This window comes from Melospiza georgiana, chromosome 1, assembly GCF_028018845.1.
Source record: "Melospiza georgiana isolate bMelGeo1 chromosome 1, bMelGeo1.pri, whole genome shotgun sequence".
Lineage (NCBI taxonomy): Eukaryota > Metazoa > Chordata > Aves > Passeriformes > Passerellidae > Melospiza > Melospiza georgiana.
In genome coordinates, this window is record NC_080430.1 from 78,164,403 (window position 1) to 78,179,701 (window position 15,299).

A 15,299-nucleotide genomic window follows, 5' to 3' on the forward strand; every position below is an offset into this window, starting at 1 on the left:
CAGATGAGGACAAGTTGAGGGGGCCCAATACATCTGTTCTGTCAGTGGTATGTAGGATATCAATTAGAAATACTGCAGTTCTTTAATAGTTCACAGTTAATAAGGCATCACCTTACTGTTGGCAAAAATACTGGTTACTGCACCAAAAAAAAAAAAGCAAAATAAAATCCTTATTCAAATTTACCTTCTGTATGTAATTACTTTTATAGATGAAATATATATTTCTTTTGCTTATTAAAAACATCTATGAAGTAATTCCATTAAAATCTGATTAATTAAAAAAACATTTAAGGAACCTTATAGGACTGGTTTGGAGTTTTTTGTATGATACAAGCATTCTACTGTGTTTGTTTCCTTAGCAGCATTCCAGATTGAAAATAAAAGTGGAACTGAGCGCTCTCAGACAGCTATTATATAACAGCAAGACACAGTGATGTGGTTGGTTTTTTTGTTTGTTTGTTGGGTTTGTTTGGTCTTTGTTTTTTGGTTTAGTAACAAAAACTGGTACAATATTGTGTGGACCACTCATTAACTTGACTGATTTTAGTGATATCTACTAAAAATTAAAAATAATCTAAAATGTTTTTTAAACCAAAAATCAAAAAAATCCAAAAAGTTTTGCCTGAGACCTAAGCAGACATTCCATTCTACTGTTTTCAGGCAGACTCTTGACAATTCAGAGCAATGCCAAAATCTTAAACTGTCAATGCTATCTATATGACTTAACTGTTCAAATATGGGAAAACCAGAACTGATCAGGAGATTGTAGCATGCAATCCCCATACACACAAGACAATAAAACTATACTCTTGTTACGTGGTATGTGTTGTATAAAGTATTTTTCTATTTAAGTTCTAGGTTTACCACTTGCAGCATTTCCCAATTCTCCATACATTTCAGCTGTGGTTTAGCCTCACTTAGGCAAAAGGTCAATTTCTGCTATTTTGTGGGAGTCTGTCACTGATTTCCTTCTCTCATGATGGCTCATCACTTCCAGCCTGTCTCTTCTTATTTTGACTGCCATCTGTGCTTTGCACTGGCTGCATAAACTCTAACTATATTTATCATCAGACCCATAGAAGGACCGAAAGAGAGGATGAGTTCTCTGAGATTACAGTGGAAAAACATTATCCCTTCTTGGGATCACACTGTAGGACCACACTGTCTTTTTCAAAATATACATTACTATTTCCCCATAATGCTGGGGGTAGAAAAATAATGCAGCCACTTTTCCTGCTCCCTGGGTATCTGTGCAGTGGAATATGCCAGTCTGAACATACCAATGGACAGAACTGTTTGAAATCTTCCTGCTTTCTGCTCCCCTTGCATCATGAAATGCTGTGACTGGGCACTAGCCATGCACCATGATCTGGTATAAGTGTTTGAAGAGTAATTTGGTGAAAGACAGCCTGCAAAGACTGCATGAATTATGGCTCTTTCCATTCATAATTCTCTTTGCAAATATACTGATGCTCTACAGGAGCCAATCTGAAAAGTTTTAATGCAATTTTGGTGGTATGAAAGATACCTACAAGGTATTACCCAGAATTACTACCTATGTGGGAGCTTATATTTCTTAGTTTCTTTGTCTTAATCATTTATCTCTAGTTTAACCCCTGACTTTTTCTTCGCCAGACTAAGTCCTTAAACTTCATATTTCTTCTTTTATTATGTTTTTTTTAAATGTGTTACCAGTTGATATAAATATTTGCAGAAGAGTTGTCTTGGTTTTTTTTGGTTTGTTTTTTTTTTTTTGGGTAAAATTATTTTGGCAATGCATAACAGGTGTGTATGAGTAGTATAGAAAATGAAAATATTTGTGGCAGCAATTTGGATAATGGACCAACTTGTCTGTTTTTAGTGAAGGCAATATCTTAGGATTTCACAACTGGGACGTGAGATCTACCAGACTTAATTTTGTCTGTTTCTTCTCAGGATCAGTTTCTTCTTCTTTCTGTCAGTCCAGACACAAAGGTACAGCACATACTGGCTTTTCTGGTAATTTTGTCTGTAGGAGGATGGTTGTGTTTGGTAGTGAATTACTTTCAAGTGTGATTATTTCTATGGCATTAAAATTTATATGGATAATTTTAAGTCCCCAGCTCAAAGAAAAAAAATAAAAAGACTTAGCATTTAGTCTATTTAAATGACAAAGTCTTTTATAAGGATTTATAATCATTATGATTCAGCTAATGCAAGTCAAGGTAACTCAATTGATTTTAATGGAGCTATTTCAATTTACACAAGTCATCTTGCCAATTATGTCCTGTTGTGACAAGGACAGAAAACTGAAGAATTTAAATCTATCCTGGCTGTGACAACTGTCTGAAAACACTGGGGGAAAAAAAACAGACATTGAAATATTCTTGTTCATACACATGTGAACGTATTCTTTTTTTGTTCGTTCCTGATAGCAAATTTCCAGCTTAACAATTATAGACAGAAACCACTAGGTGCCAGTGTTACCCAGACATCAGGAAAAGGCTTTGTTAGAAACGTTAAAAACAACATGAAAGCCAATGCAGATAAACCCTTTAAATGAAAATGAAGCTTCTGCACCTTTTCAACTAAATAAGATTGTATTGAGGGTTTTGAGATGATTACTTTTCTAGAAGCAAAGGCACTGAATTGATATGCCTTGACAGAAACCTACATCAAACCAACCTTAATTTGCAGGATACATTCTGTCAAAACCCCACATAACTACACAAAATCTGCTGTGTCATCTTCAAGACCTTATGAATTACACCTAGGATCATAAGACAGAGCCAAAGTCTGCATTTTGCAAAGTACATGCAGATCAAACATATGGCATGAATAGCAGTTCACTGCTACGATCGACATTTTACAAGAAAACTTCTTTCAGATCAAATTAGAATTCACATTCCAAGTTGTACCTGAAGTTTGGTTTGACTCATTAGTATATATCAGAGTTTTCATTTGGGCTCATCTTCATCACTGTCATGGTCTTCTGAAAGCCTTTCCTGCTAAAAAAACCAGGAAATCTTCTACTTAAGGAGCTGGATCCACTAGAGACCGTTGATTGCCGGTGCATAGGAGCTGCAAATGCAAATCTCTGACTAACCTTCACTCAGCTCATTTGCAAGAGATGAATCTCACTCATTTAACTTCAGACATCTACACCGTAACTGTTTACATCCATGCCAGTCATCCTGATTTTTTTGATGTAGAGAAGCGGTAATTTCCTGACTGTGATTCATCTGGCCTATTTCAAAATTCACCTTAGCATAAGATGAACTGCAAAACAAACTTAAATGATTGATTAGCTCAGGAGATGAATTTTACACAAAAGGCATCTTAAGTTTTGTCAGATTAATCCAACCAAAGTGATTTTTCAATGCCTAATTTTTAGTCAAATCTAATGTTTTGCTTCTGTTCTTTCTACAGCCATTAGACTTTGAAACAAAGAAGGCATACACCTTTAAGGTGGAGGCCTCCAATCTCCATCTTGACCATCGATTTCACTCAGTGGGTCCATTCAAAGATACTGCCACTGTGAAGATAAATGTCTTGGACATGGATGAGCCTCCAGTGTTCAGCAAGCCCATGTACACGATGGAAGTCTATGAGGATACACCTGTGGGGACCATTATAGGTGCAGTGACAGCACAAGACCTTGATGCTGGCAGCAGCTCAGTTAGGTAAGAGAGCTTTTCCTCCTTTAGTAACTCTGACAACCCAAAGTGTTGCTGACAGTTGGGTGCATGCACTGGCAAAGAATTTAGTATGAAGATATAAAATATACCTAGTCTGTCACTGTAACAGGTAACTGATGCTCTGAACAAAATATTGGAAGGAGGTGCTCGTTTGGGTGAATTATCATAAAGTGCTCATAGCTTCTTATCATACTGATCATGTAACTTACCACACACTAACATGACTTCAGAGATGCTGTGCTAAGACTAAGGAACAGCATGGTGCCTGGGTGTCACAACCCACTGGTAGAGGATGTGATATTTGCTGTAAAATCTCTTTCAGTCTGAACAAAAACACATGTCAGGAACTCTCATGCTATTATTGTACCATCACTTTGATTCACAAGGTGTTGGCTAACAAACCCTTAAATTCTTAAATGTTCTTCCAAAAGAGTGGTGACCCTTAATTTTGAACAATCCACTTCAATAGGTTCTCAACTCCCACAAGCTCCTCAAACTGTGCTGGAGGATGCCACAACACACCTCCAGAGAGACTGAGGGGGCCCAATCCCTGACTTTTATAGTTAACCTGGTCCACGCCTCTTATGTAAAGGAGATTTTTCACACTGTTTGTTGGCACATGCACAGCCAGCATTTCTGCACGGAATGAGTTGGCAGGTAGAAGCTGTGAATGAGCCTCAAGGTGGAGCAGGAAGTTGGGTGAGAACAGCTCAGCCCCACCTCTGCAGGATCCTCTCCTCTGATCACACCTTTCCTGTAGCAAAGCTCAGAAAGTTTGAGACGAAATGTGCTTAGGTCTGGTCCTCTACACTGGATCTTGCACAAATATATCTCCAAAGTACAGTAATGAGAAAGTTTGTTTTACTTGCTATATCTGTATGAGTTAGACCCCAATGGGTGACAAAACTGCCCCTTTCACCACTTACTCCCTATGTCTTGCAAAGAACAAATGTTCTCATATACAATCATCACATGTCTTGGCTGAGGCTATGGGGACTTGATTGTGACCAACATGGCTGTGTTCAGCACAAGGAACTCCTGCCAGGCAAGCCTCTCATTTATTGCTATAGTTTATTTTAATGATATAAAAAGGAGGGGGAATCTGGTATACAAATGTAATATATTGATTTTGAGAACCTATTTACAGCCACATTAAAAAGATTAAAGTGAACCAGAGTCATAAGGAAGCTCCTTAAAGCTTAGACACAGTCTAAGATGTAGGCAGTTGTTAACACATACTTCCACTACCAATTTGTGCTGGGCCTGCCTGACTGCAGGAAACATTTTTATCCCCAGATTTTCATAAGAAATATTAAAGACACAGTGCATGTCATCAGTCTTTAAATATTAATGTTTATCAAATGGGACTTTGACAGAACAGGAAATGCCACTAGTGTCTACCGAGTGCATGCATTTTCATGCATATTTGATTACAAATTGAATTTGGACTTCTTAAATCCATGCTTAATAACTATGTGTATTTTGACGCAGTACTTATACTCTCAAAACATACAATAAGCATGTTAGTTGTAATCATATGTATAAATTTAACATATAACAGTGACTGTAGCTCCTGCTTTGTCAAGTCACTGTTAATTTTTGCCTAAAACTTTTACTATTTCTGTTTGTTTCACTTTTTTAATATAATCTTCATTTTTTAAAAATATAGAAATGCAATTGTCTATGATTCTGTGACCCATTCCTTCTCTGACAAAGGATCAAAACCTTCACTAACAAAGACTCAAATCTGAACCTTTTTCCCTGGTGGTAGCCTATGAAAATAGCCCCAGTGATGTCAAAATTCTGTTGAAAACCATACTCTCTTGCAACCAGATAGAAAGCCTTTAATCACATTGTTGAGCAGTTTTTCATATGACAGTGAAATCATTTGGATGTATAACCACTCTTCAGTGAGATTTTTTTGTCTCACAAATGCTCCTAGGAGACTCAAGTGCTTTTTACTCATTCTGTATTTGCAACTACACAAGAAAAATAATTGTCTCTCGATGGTTTGTCCACGTGCTGTGTTCACTGGAATATTGAATCCTAAGCCATTTTATAACATCCACATCTACGTTGTTTAGCCCTGAACTCACTACTTAAGTGTCCAAATGCCCATCTACATTAATACATTAAGTTAATACCCCTACATTTTATGCTCTTCCTGGTGACCCCTTACACCAACAAGCTGCGTAAGTCTTCCCAGGGTCAGGTTTTTGAGTGGATTCAGCTGGTTCATGCCCACAGAAAAGCATGAAGTATGTCCCAGAATGTTCTGGTGTTGTTGAGTGGCGTGACTTTTGGGCACCTGTGCATCTATGTGAGTTACATTCAGGGTCATATCTTCATCAGGGTCATAACCTGTGCAGCAATTTCCTGCCCCAGTACAGCAGTCCAGATGGGTTTGCCCCTGTGTTGCCAGTTAGTCTTCTGCCATTGCTGCAGCCACCACCTCAGGACATTGAACACCATCCACGAGTCAGTGCAGAGATAGAATACAGGCCTTGTTTCTTATTCAGAAATCTCTAGGGCTAGTTGGATGGCTTTCACTTCTGCAAAGAGGCTCTCCTCCCACAGCAGTCATTGTGTAGGACTCCACACAGCAGCTTTCCACCTCCAGTGGTTTCCTACCATGCAGAAAGATCCAGCAGTAAATAGAGCATGGCCTCTTTTGTTTTGGGACAACTTGTTATATGATGCTGCTTCTTGGGCACTTTGAGCCACCTTCCTCCATATAGTCATTGTGCAAAGGGCATCCTCTGGATCTTTAGGGACTGTCTTGTGGTGATTTTATAATGATTCTTTATTTCATAATTGTCTGCTTATGCCCATTAAAAGCTGGGGTTTTTCTTATTTTGCTTTTTTTTTTCCTTGAACTCTTCCTGCTTTTTTTTCCTCTTTTTTCCTTTTTTTTTCTTTTTTTTTCTGACCCACGTGGGGAGCTGGTGGGGAGGCCTTCCCAGACTTGAGACCTCAAAGCAGCTAAACCAACAGCAGAAAGGACACTTAAACTCACCAGCTTCTCCTTCTGCAAGAAAGAGAATAACATCAGAAAAATTCCAGTCTATTCTACCCGAGTAGCTACGCTAATTCCTGTTCCTCCCCTTCCCTGATACCATCTTTGCTTCATGGCTATGCTCTCTCGTGGGGGGTTGGGGTCAAGTTTTTGAAATTTCAGTATCTAGCATTTATTCAGTCCTTTTCTGTGCCTTGCAGGCACTCTTTTGGTTTTTTCCTTTGTTAATAAACTGTTTTGGATTTTTTTGCACTTTGACCCACTAGGATTTATTTCTCTCATTGGCAAGCAGGATTATCAAAGTCCTTTTCTTTGGAGAAAATGCTCATTCCGGGGCATTTTATCCTAAATTTTGTCCCTAAACCTAGACAAGGACATTATCACTTTTTACTGTACTATAAAGCACTTCCAGGACTTCTAATTCTCTCAAGTACTGGATACCTTCATCTGCAGTGATCCACCTTCCTGGCGAATTCACAAGGTCTTCCTTAAATGGACTTCATGCCCTCATGCTTTAGAGAGGCCATCTCTAGGCCTAGAGACTGCAAATTGCTCCTTCTTTTCCAATTCCTCCTTCAATTTCCCCATCTCTAGCAAGGGATTTTTGCTGTTGTGGCCTCATGACCTTCTAATTGTTGACTGTCAGCCTTGTTATCCCAGCATCACCTGGCTGGCGACTGTAGTCTTTCCACAAGTCTCAAAGTTCTGATGAGGTCAAGGAACAGGTAACTTCAGGTTCCTATTTGATTTGCCTCACTCCTTCAAATTTTTTTCTTGAATGACCAGCTTTTTCATCTGACCTCTCCTCTCCTGATTGTCCTCCTTCTCCTCCTCCTTCTTTTCCTCTTCCTACCTTTCTTATCAATTATATGAACCTGTAGCTTCCCTCATCTGTTATTTTGTTTTCACTACTGGTGCAGGTACTGTAGTTGCTGTGGTTTGAGGCCCTGTGTCAGCCATAGTGTCCTCAAATGCAGTTTGGGTTCCTGCCTCAACTACAGACCTCTGTGAGGACTGAACAGCGGCACGGCACGCACAGGTCCAGCCCCAGCACAGGGCAGGCAGCTGCTGGCTTTCACTGGGGTGGGCAAGGCACCCTTCCATCACTGATGGGTCAGTTTGCCAGGGTTGGGCACGTGTTCAGGTGTAAAGTCACAGGCAACTGGAGGTAATCACCACCCTAGGAACCTGCCCAAATTCTTCCACACACCCTACCACCCAGGAACTGGATGCCTCAGGGCACATTTCAATGTCTCCATACTTAAAGTTTGCTTTCTCTAACATCAGGATGACATCAGATTCCACAAATCCCATAGTGCGCCAGTAGTATTCCTTAATACTATTAACAGTATTAAGCAGCTTAAATAAGGATGAGCAATGTCCATGGGAGCCTGTATTATAAAGTCATTCACATCAATTTTGGGCAGGGAGAGGGAGATGTATTTCCTCATCATCCACAGAAGATAGCTCCCCCTGCATAACAAGGCTACCATGTCAGGGCAAAGCACAGAGCTATTGCTTGTGTTAACACATTCCCAGCAAACTCAGCAAAACAGAGACATATGGAGCACAGCTGACAAACCCCATGTCCCACAAAGGAGCTTGCTACTAGATAGCTGCTCTTACTATAGCATGCAATATGGATAGATAGATAGATAGATAGATAGATAGATAGATAGATAGATAGATAGATAGATAGATAGATAGATAGACAGACAATCAGACAGTCGGAGAGAGAGAGAGATAGAACTGCCTTTGTGTCTCTCCGTGGGCAATAAAAAGGACTGTGGTGGGTTGACCTTGGAGACATGCCACATGCCCACCAAGCCACTTTATCACTCCCCTTCCAGCTGGACGGGGAGAGAAAATAGGATGGAAAACAACTCGATAAGGCAATTTACTAAAGTAAGAATGGAACTTTGTGCATGCATAAGTGAAGAGAAAAAGAAAGGTTTATTCTTTACTTCCCATCAGCAAGGGATGTTAAGCCACTGCCCAGGACACAGGAGTTCAACGCACATAGTAGTTTCTCTGGAAGGCAAACATATTTACAATAACAAATGCCCTCCTTTGCTCCTCCTTTCCTTAGCTTTTATATCTGGGCTGATGTCATACGGTATGGTCTATCCCTTTTGTTAATTTAGGTGGCGTAGTTGTGTCCCCTCCCAGGATCTTGGGAAATGTTGGAGACACTGAATGGATGGTGTACCAGAGCTGTTGAACAGCAGACAAAACACTGGTGTGTTATCAACACCTTTCCAGGTACCAATGCAGAGCACAACACTGTGAAGTCTGCTATTGGAAAATGAATTCCATCTCAACCAGACCCAATACACCAATGTATAAGTATTCAATATTCTGTAAGTTTTATATACTCTAAATGAAAAACAAGAAAACAAACAACAACAAAACAAGATCATAATTTAGAAAAGTGTGAGTTTGAAGGTGCTAAATATGTTTGCAAGTCCTTATTGTATCTTAACCAATAACCTTATTGTATCTTATTGTATCCTTTTTTATCTTAACCTCTGTAAGCTGCTTAAAATCTAGATGAAATCATAGATCTAAAGAATGACTTCATAAATTTCATCATATTGCAAAAGAGTCCAAGAAACTTCTGAGTAAATATGCACTCTAAACAAATGGGGAAAAGCAAGTCATGCTCTTTGAAGACACAGCCATACAAAGTACCAGATAGTACTGGTAGTACTACAACTACTGGCTGTAGTTTCTCCACAGATTCATTCATTTTCTGTGAAATGTTTTTCCTGGAATTGTTTGCCCATTAAGAAGTCCGTAACAGAAAAAAGAAACAGTCAACATTCTGTCAAACAATAAAGACTGGGATAAAATCTGCACTGCATGCAACAGAAGGCAAAACTCCAGAGAGCAATGCAAGCTAGAGCAGCTCCCATGAAAAGAAACAATATTTGTTCCAGCAACTAAATCCATGTTATCAGACAAAAATTTTATATCTGCTATGTTAGACACATCAGGAAGGGGGAGATAACGACTAAGGATGAAAACTGGATTCAGCTGTTAAAGAAAATATTTTGCTGGAGGACATTGAAAATGGCGACGGTTATATTATTTTTCTCTTTTCTTCTGTTACTGGTATCAAAATTTTAGACAAGTAAGAAAACTTAAAAGACTTGTTTTGTAGAAAGGTATTTGCTAGAGATGTTGGAGTGCAAGGGCACAGAGCATACACTTAGAAATGAACAGGAAATTCAGCACAAGGGGAAAAAGAGCTGCAGATATTCAACACCTGCAAGGGTGACTGGCTTTGCAGCTGCTTTGGAACATTACCCCAGTGCACCTAATTTTCAAACTGTGTTAAATCTGGAGCTTATGTGTCTCAAGTGATCTGTTTGTCTATTCCCATTTCATCCATAGTGCTTCAAGAAACATGTTAATATCAAGACCTATGTACATTTTGGCCATTAAAAATCCCAAAACACTTGCAAAAACAACTCTGATCTCATTTTCTTCTCAGACTCCTCTAGTTTATGACAATTTGAAGATGACTGGGAGGAAAAAATGCTGCTGTCCTGTAATATTTTGCGAGGTCTGTAATTTGTAACTATGCAAGTTTTTGGTAAAGACCCTTGTACTTCTGGAACAAGGGGTTTTAGGACTTCCTATAAGTCACTGTTTTATGTGTCCATACTGCATGAATGTTATAGACAAAGCTGTCAAAATAACAAGAAATCTGAAATGAAGGGGAAGACTGAATTACCTTCAGTACCTCCTAGTGAGCTCTGTCTAACAGTGTGTGAGAAGTTCAACAACTTTGCACTGACACGTCTGAAGTTGTCAGATTTCCATGAAGATGATCTTCCAGCATAACGTATAATGGGATTATTGTCCCTGATGTGAATCCCAGACAACTCTAATTAACAATGGGTTTCATATTCTGTGCCAAAACACTGTCCTTCAGGTCTTCTCTGCTTGACTCAGGAGTTTTGCCTTATGAACCAAAAGAACCAAGCAAAGCAGGAAAGCTGCATCTTCTTTACTAATTCCAGAGTCATGAAACTGAAATTTTAAAGTAAAAAGTCATGTACTATCCATAGGTCAGTCCTGTCCTCAGTATCTATGGGATAAGACTGTATTCCCCGCATCTGCTTTCAAAGGAAAACCTTTTTTTTTTTTTTAACTAGTTCACAATAGACTTTTATGAATAGTTTCTGTTTTCCTAGAAAAAATACTTTGTCATGTTAAGATCAAGAAAATAAAGATTTCTTCCAGAATCCTAGAACACCATACCTTAATGTGCAAGCACCAAGAAGAATTAAAGTATGTAAGAGCTTGAGTTTTCAGTCCCATAATTCTTCCAATCTTTTTGTGCTTGCATTTTTTGAATTAAATTATTCTTCAAAAAGAAAAGTCCCACCCTGTGACATTAAAATGCCTCTTACAGTTTCATACATATATAGGAAATCTGGGACATCTAGTTCCAGCACCTCAAGTGTCTTCATTTAATAACAGATTAAGTGACAGCCATTTTTCTGTGTATGGTATCATGATGGAGAGAAACAAGTCAGTTTTGTACAGATAAGAGATGTTGACACTCATGAATTTTGGTTCCTTTTCAGCTGCTCTGGTTGTTCTGCACACTTCTTGCTCTGTTGCCTCCTGTCAGTTTCTGTTGCAATTTTAGCTATATTCCATCCTTTGCACACCCCACTTTCAAAACTTCTAGTCCAAGTTCTAATTTATCCAAACTATTTAATTAAAATCCTGCAGAACTAATTCTCAGTTTCTGCTGCAGATGCATTGGTATGGCTTTCTGTCCTCCTACTAGCCCAGTGTTTTCTTATATCTCTTATGCTCTGTCTAATAGTAGTCTCCTACTCCACAGTCTTTCTTTCTCCCATGGCTGGTTTCTGTATTTTTACTGCTGAACCATCTCCCATTAGCTTCATGGGAGTGCTGCTCTATCCTCTTCTTTTCTTCTGCTGAGAACAGATACCTTTTTTGATCTCAGTGTCTTGATGTATTTATTTCACTTTGTTGCAGCTACTTTATCTTCTTTTGAAAACTACGGAAACTGTTTCCCTCCAACATTTTCTCTGAATCCCAAGGAATATCTTTAGCAAATATGTTATCAACATGCTTCATGGGGTCAGTGGTTGGAGACAGGGACAACACACCAAAGCTCCATGTGACAAACAGCCTCCAGTTTATTCCTCCAGCTCCTTTTATAGGAGCTCAGTTACACATGTGATTCGTTGAGGCCTCAGCCCCATCCAGCTCTCTGGCCAGTGACACATCTGCATTGAGAACTGGATGACATCGGCAGAGAGCCTCTGTGTAGACTGAATCCAACCTATCCTTGCTCACCCGGGGACTCCAATGCCACAACTCACCCTTTCAGTTATAGTAAAAAATGTAATTGATGAGCCTACTTGAATAAGGCTTTTTCACTCCACAGGTAGTGGAGTACCTTGTGTATCATTTGAGCTGTGATGCTCCCATCCGGAAGCTGTCAACTAAAACTATTAGCATTGCAATCTTTTTAGGTTAGCATGCCACAAGCTTAATGCCTAAAAGTTACAAAATTACAACTTAACACTACAAACAATAATAATTCAACTCAAAACCATTTCAATGATAACCATACATATTTCTGCCACTGATGTTCTCTAAATATTTGCCTCCTGGAGCTTGAGTAAGTTGATGGACTGAATGCCTCCCTATTGACAATCTCTTTCCTCTGATGAGCCCCTGGCTTGCCAGGTCATGCTATGATTTTTATCAAAAAACATGAGAAAAACATGAGAATATGAGAATACTTAAGACCTTTGAGATGAGTCTATATCCACCCCTCTTTTCCCCTTTTCTTAGTTCTAATAACCATAATAGGAGTACAACATATACCTTAGAACAAAATCAATAAGGTGAAACTTACAATTGCTTATGTGCTTTACCATCACCCAGGGTCTGCCATTGCTGAGGGGTCTCTTTCTCCCAGTGAGGACTTGGAGGGCTTCTTCCAGAAGCCTCCATATTTATCTCAAAGTAAAGCTTTTGCAAAGCCAATTTAGCTAACACAGAAATACCTGGTTTTGATAACTTTCCCTGCCAGACAAAGCCATAGCCTGCCCAGGGCTATGACTTAGCCTGGAAGGGTCTTATGGAACACCTTTCTCACCAGTTAAGGCCACAGCTTGGCCAGAGCTGAGACTAGACTGGATGGGCTTCCCCATCACATCTTTAAAAGTAATCCCTCAGTTATATCCCACAGAATAGTTGGCTTTGTTGTTTAGCTAAATTATGATATTATAAAAAAACTATAAAGAACTATAATTAAGTGCTTATATAAACAAATGTCTTTAAAACTTATAAACAATTATAACTAATACACACACAGACAAATGTCACTATTTGCCCTCTCGTTACAAACAAACCTATTTAAAACCATAAACACACATAATCTTTAGTATTACAAAACAGAGATAGCAAAAGTGAAATCACTTTGCCATATGTTTTATGTGTCAGTTTAACCTTAACATATGTAGATGTTGCAGTCTTCCCTTTTGAGGAAGGAGCTATTAAACTAGCTCGACCTTTTCTTTTATTATCAGCTTATTAGAGTATGTAGAAAGTATGTAGTATGAAAGACCTTGATAGGCATCTTTTGCAGATTTTTGTGTCTCTCCCTCATTACTTTTGCTGCCACACCTCTGTAGAGAAAGGTTCAGAGAGGCTGTAGCAGTGTCTAGGACCTGGCACCTTTGTGCTAGTGGTGTTTCATTAGGGCTCTCCCCTGTAGGGCAACAGCAAGCAGGCATGGCCATCTGTAGCCATGATATTTTCCGAAAAATCCTTTCCTTAGGATTTTTCCTCCTGAGAAGCTGAGAGGCCTCAGGAACAAAATGTAAACAATGATTATCTGCTGCTGTGGAATGCAACAGGTGGTTCTGTGATTGGTCTCATAGGGTTGTTTCAAATTAATGGCCAGTGCCAGTCCAGTTAGCTCAGACTCTCTGTCCAAGGCACAAGCCTTTGTTCTTCATTCTTAGCTAGCCTTCTAATGAAATCCTTTCTTCTATTCTTTTAGTATAGTTTTAATATAATATATATAATAAAATAATAAATCAAGCCTTCTGAAGCATGGAGTCAGATCCTCATCTCTTCCCTCTTCCTTGGACCCCTGTGAACACTGTCACAGCCATCAGAGGCTGAATCGGGATGGTGCCACACTTCCTGGAGACATGGCTATACTCAGCAAAGGTGTTTCTTTGGAGCAAGCTCATTAGGTCTCAGGAGGGGGCAGACCTGGCATTTCCATGGTGATGAGAGGGGTGGGCTGCTCCAGATGGCCACAGGCCTGTTGGGCCCCCTGCAGGGGCTTTTCCCATGCCCTGACCGGTGTAGGAGAAGGTTTCCCAGGAGTACCTCCTTTCCCCCCTGGAGTGGCAATTTTCAGCACAGTTGGGGTTTCTTCAGAGTGCTGTGTTGGGCTCTGGAGCTTTTGGGTCACTGTTTGGGATGCTGGCGCTGGGGCTGCTGGTGTCCCGCTGAACCCACTGAGAGAGTGGCCTGCCTTTTGCTGCTGTGAGTTGGCTGTGCCATGTGGCTGGCACCACAAGGTTCAACTGGAAGGTTCAACTGGTACCACTCCCACAGCACTACGCTACCACACACCTCTCCCCACCATTCTCTTGTAGGGGTTTTACCCCAGCTTTCTTGGCAAAAGGGAGGGACCCCAGCCCCTCCTTCCCAGCCCCCCACACCTGTGTGGTATACCAACACATACTGTGTTTATTATCCATGTGTTCCATGGGGTCAGTTGTTGGAGACAGAAACAATACTCACACACACCAAAGCTCCATGTGACAAACAGCCTCCAGCTTATTCCTCCAGCTCCTTTTATAGGAGCCCCAATTACACATGTGATTGGTGGTGGCCTTAGCCCCATCCAGCTCTCTGGCCAGTGCTACATCTGCATTTAGAACTGGATAACATTGGCTGAGAGTCCCTGTGTAGATGGAATCCAACCTATCCTTGCTCACCCAGGGGCTCCAATGCCACATTTAGCAGACAAATCTGCTCTTTCCTCACTATTCTCTCCTTCCCATTCTCATTTGGCTCACTGAACACCAAGCTACTATAAATCAACAAGATCTCCATCTACCTACCTTCCAGCAATGCTGGGTATGATATAGGGCAATTAACTCCTACTTCTGGATCCCACTGCTCCCTACTTTCTGACTCTTCCTTTGTTCTGTTTTCTAGATCCCAAACTTCATGAACTCAAGCAATCACATCCTTTGCTCCACCGCCCTTTTCCTGTAAGATTTTCCCCTATGGTTCCATGTACTGCTCTGTCATTCTCTAGGTTTGAATGACCTGTCTTCCTCCCCAGCAACTGGGTTGTTTTAAGGAACTGCACAAAAAAGTGACTTCTCTTGAAACAGAAGGCAGAAAAGTCTTTATCTTCTGTGTAAAAATTGTTCATCAAAAGGAACTGATTTCTAGCAGCACAGTCTCTACACCTGAAACAAAGTGTGAATAACAAATTATTGTGTCAATCCTCTTCATGGTAGTTTAAATTATTGCATTTTATTTTACATTTGCGATGGATTAGGTGCATGCAG

General features: G+C 39.9%; 1 protein-coding gene across 3 annotated transcripts in view; it reads left to right on the forward strand.

The window, feature by feature from the left end:
• The window catches only part of CDH12 (cadherin 12), a 539,802-nt gene that overhangs the window by 494,945 nt on the left and 29,558 nt on the right, over positions 1–15,299 (forward strand). For all 3 annotated transcript variants that reach the window (XM_058021180.1, XM_058021189.1, XM_058021198.1), the window contains one exon: positions 3,409–3,662. In XM_058021180.1, coding sequence (XP_057877163.1) covers positions 3,409–3,662 — 254 coding nt within the window. The remainder of the gene's footprint in view (positions 1–3,408; positions 3,663–15,299) is intronic.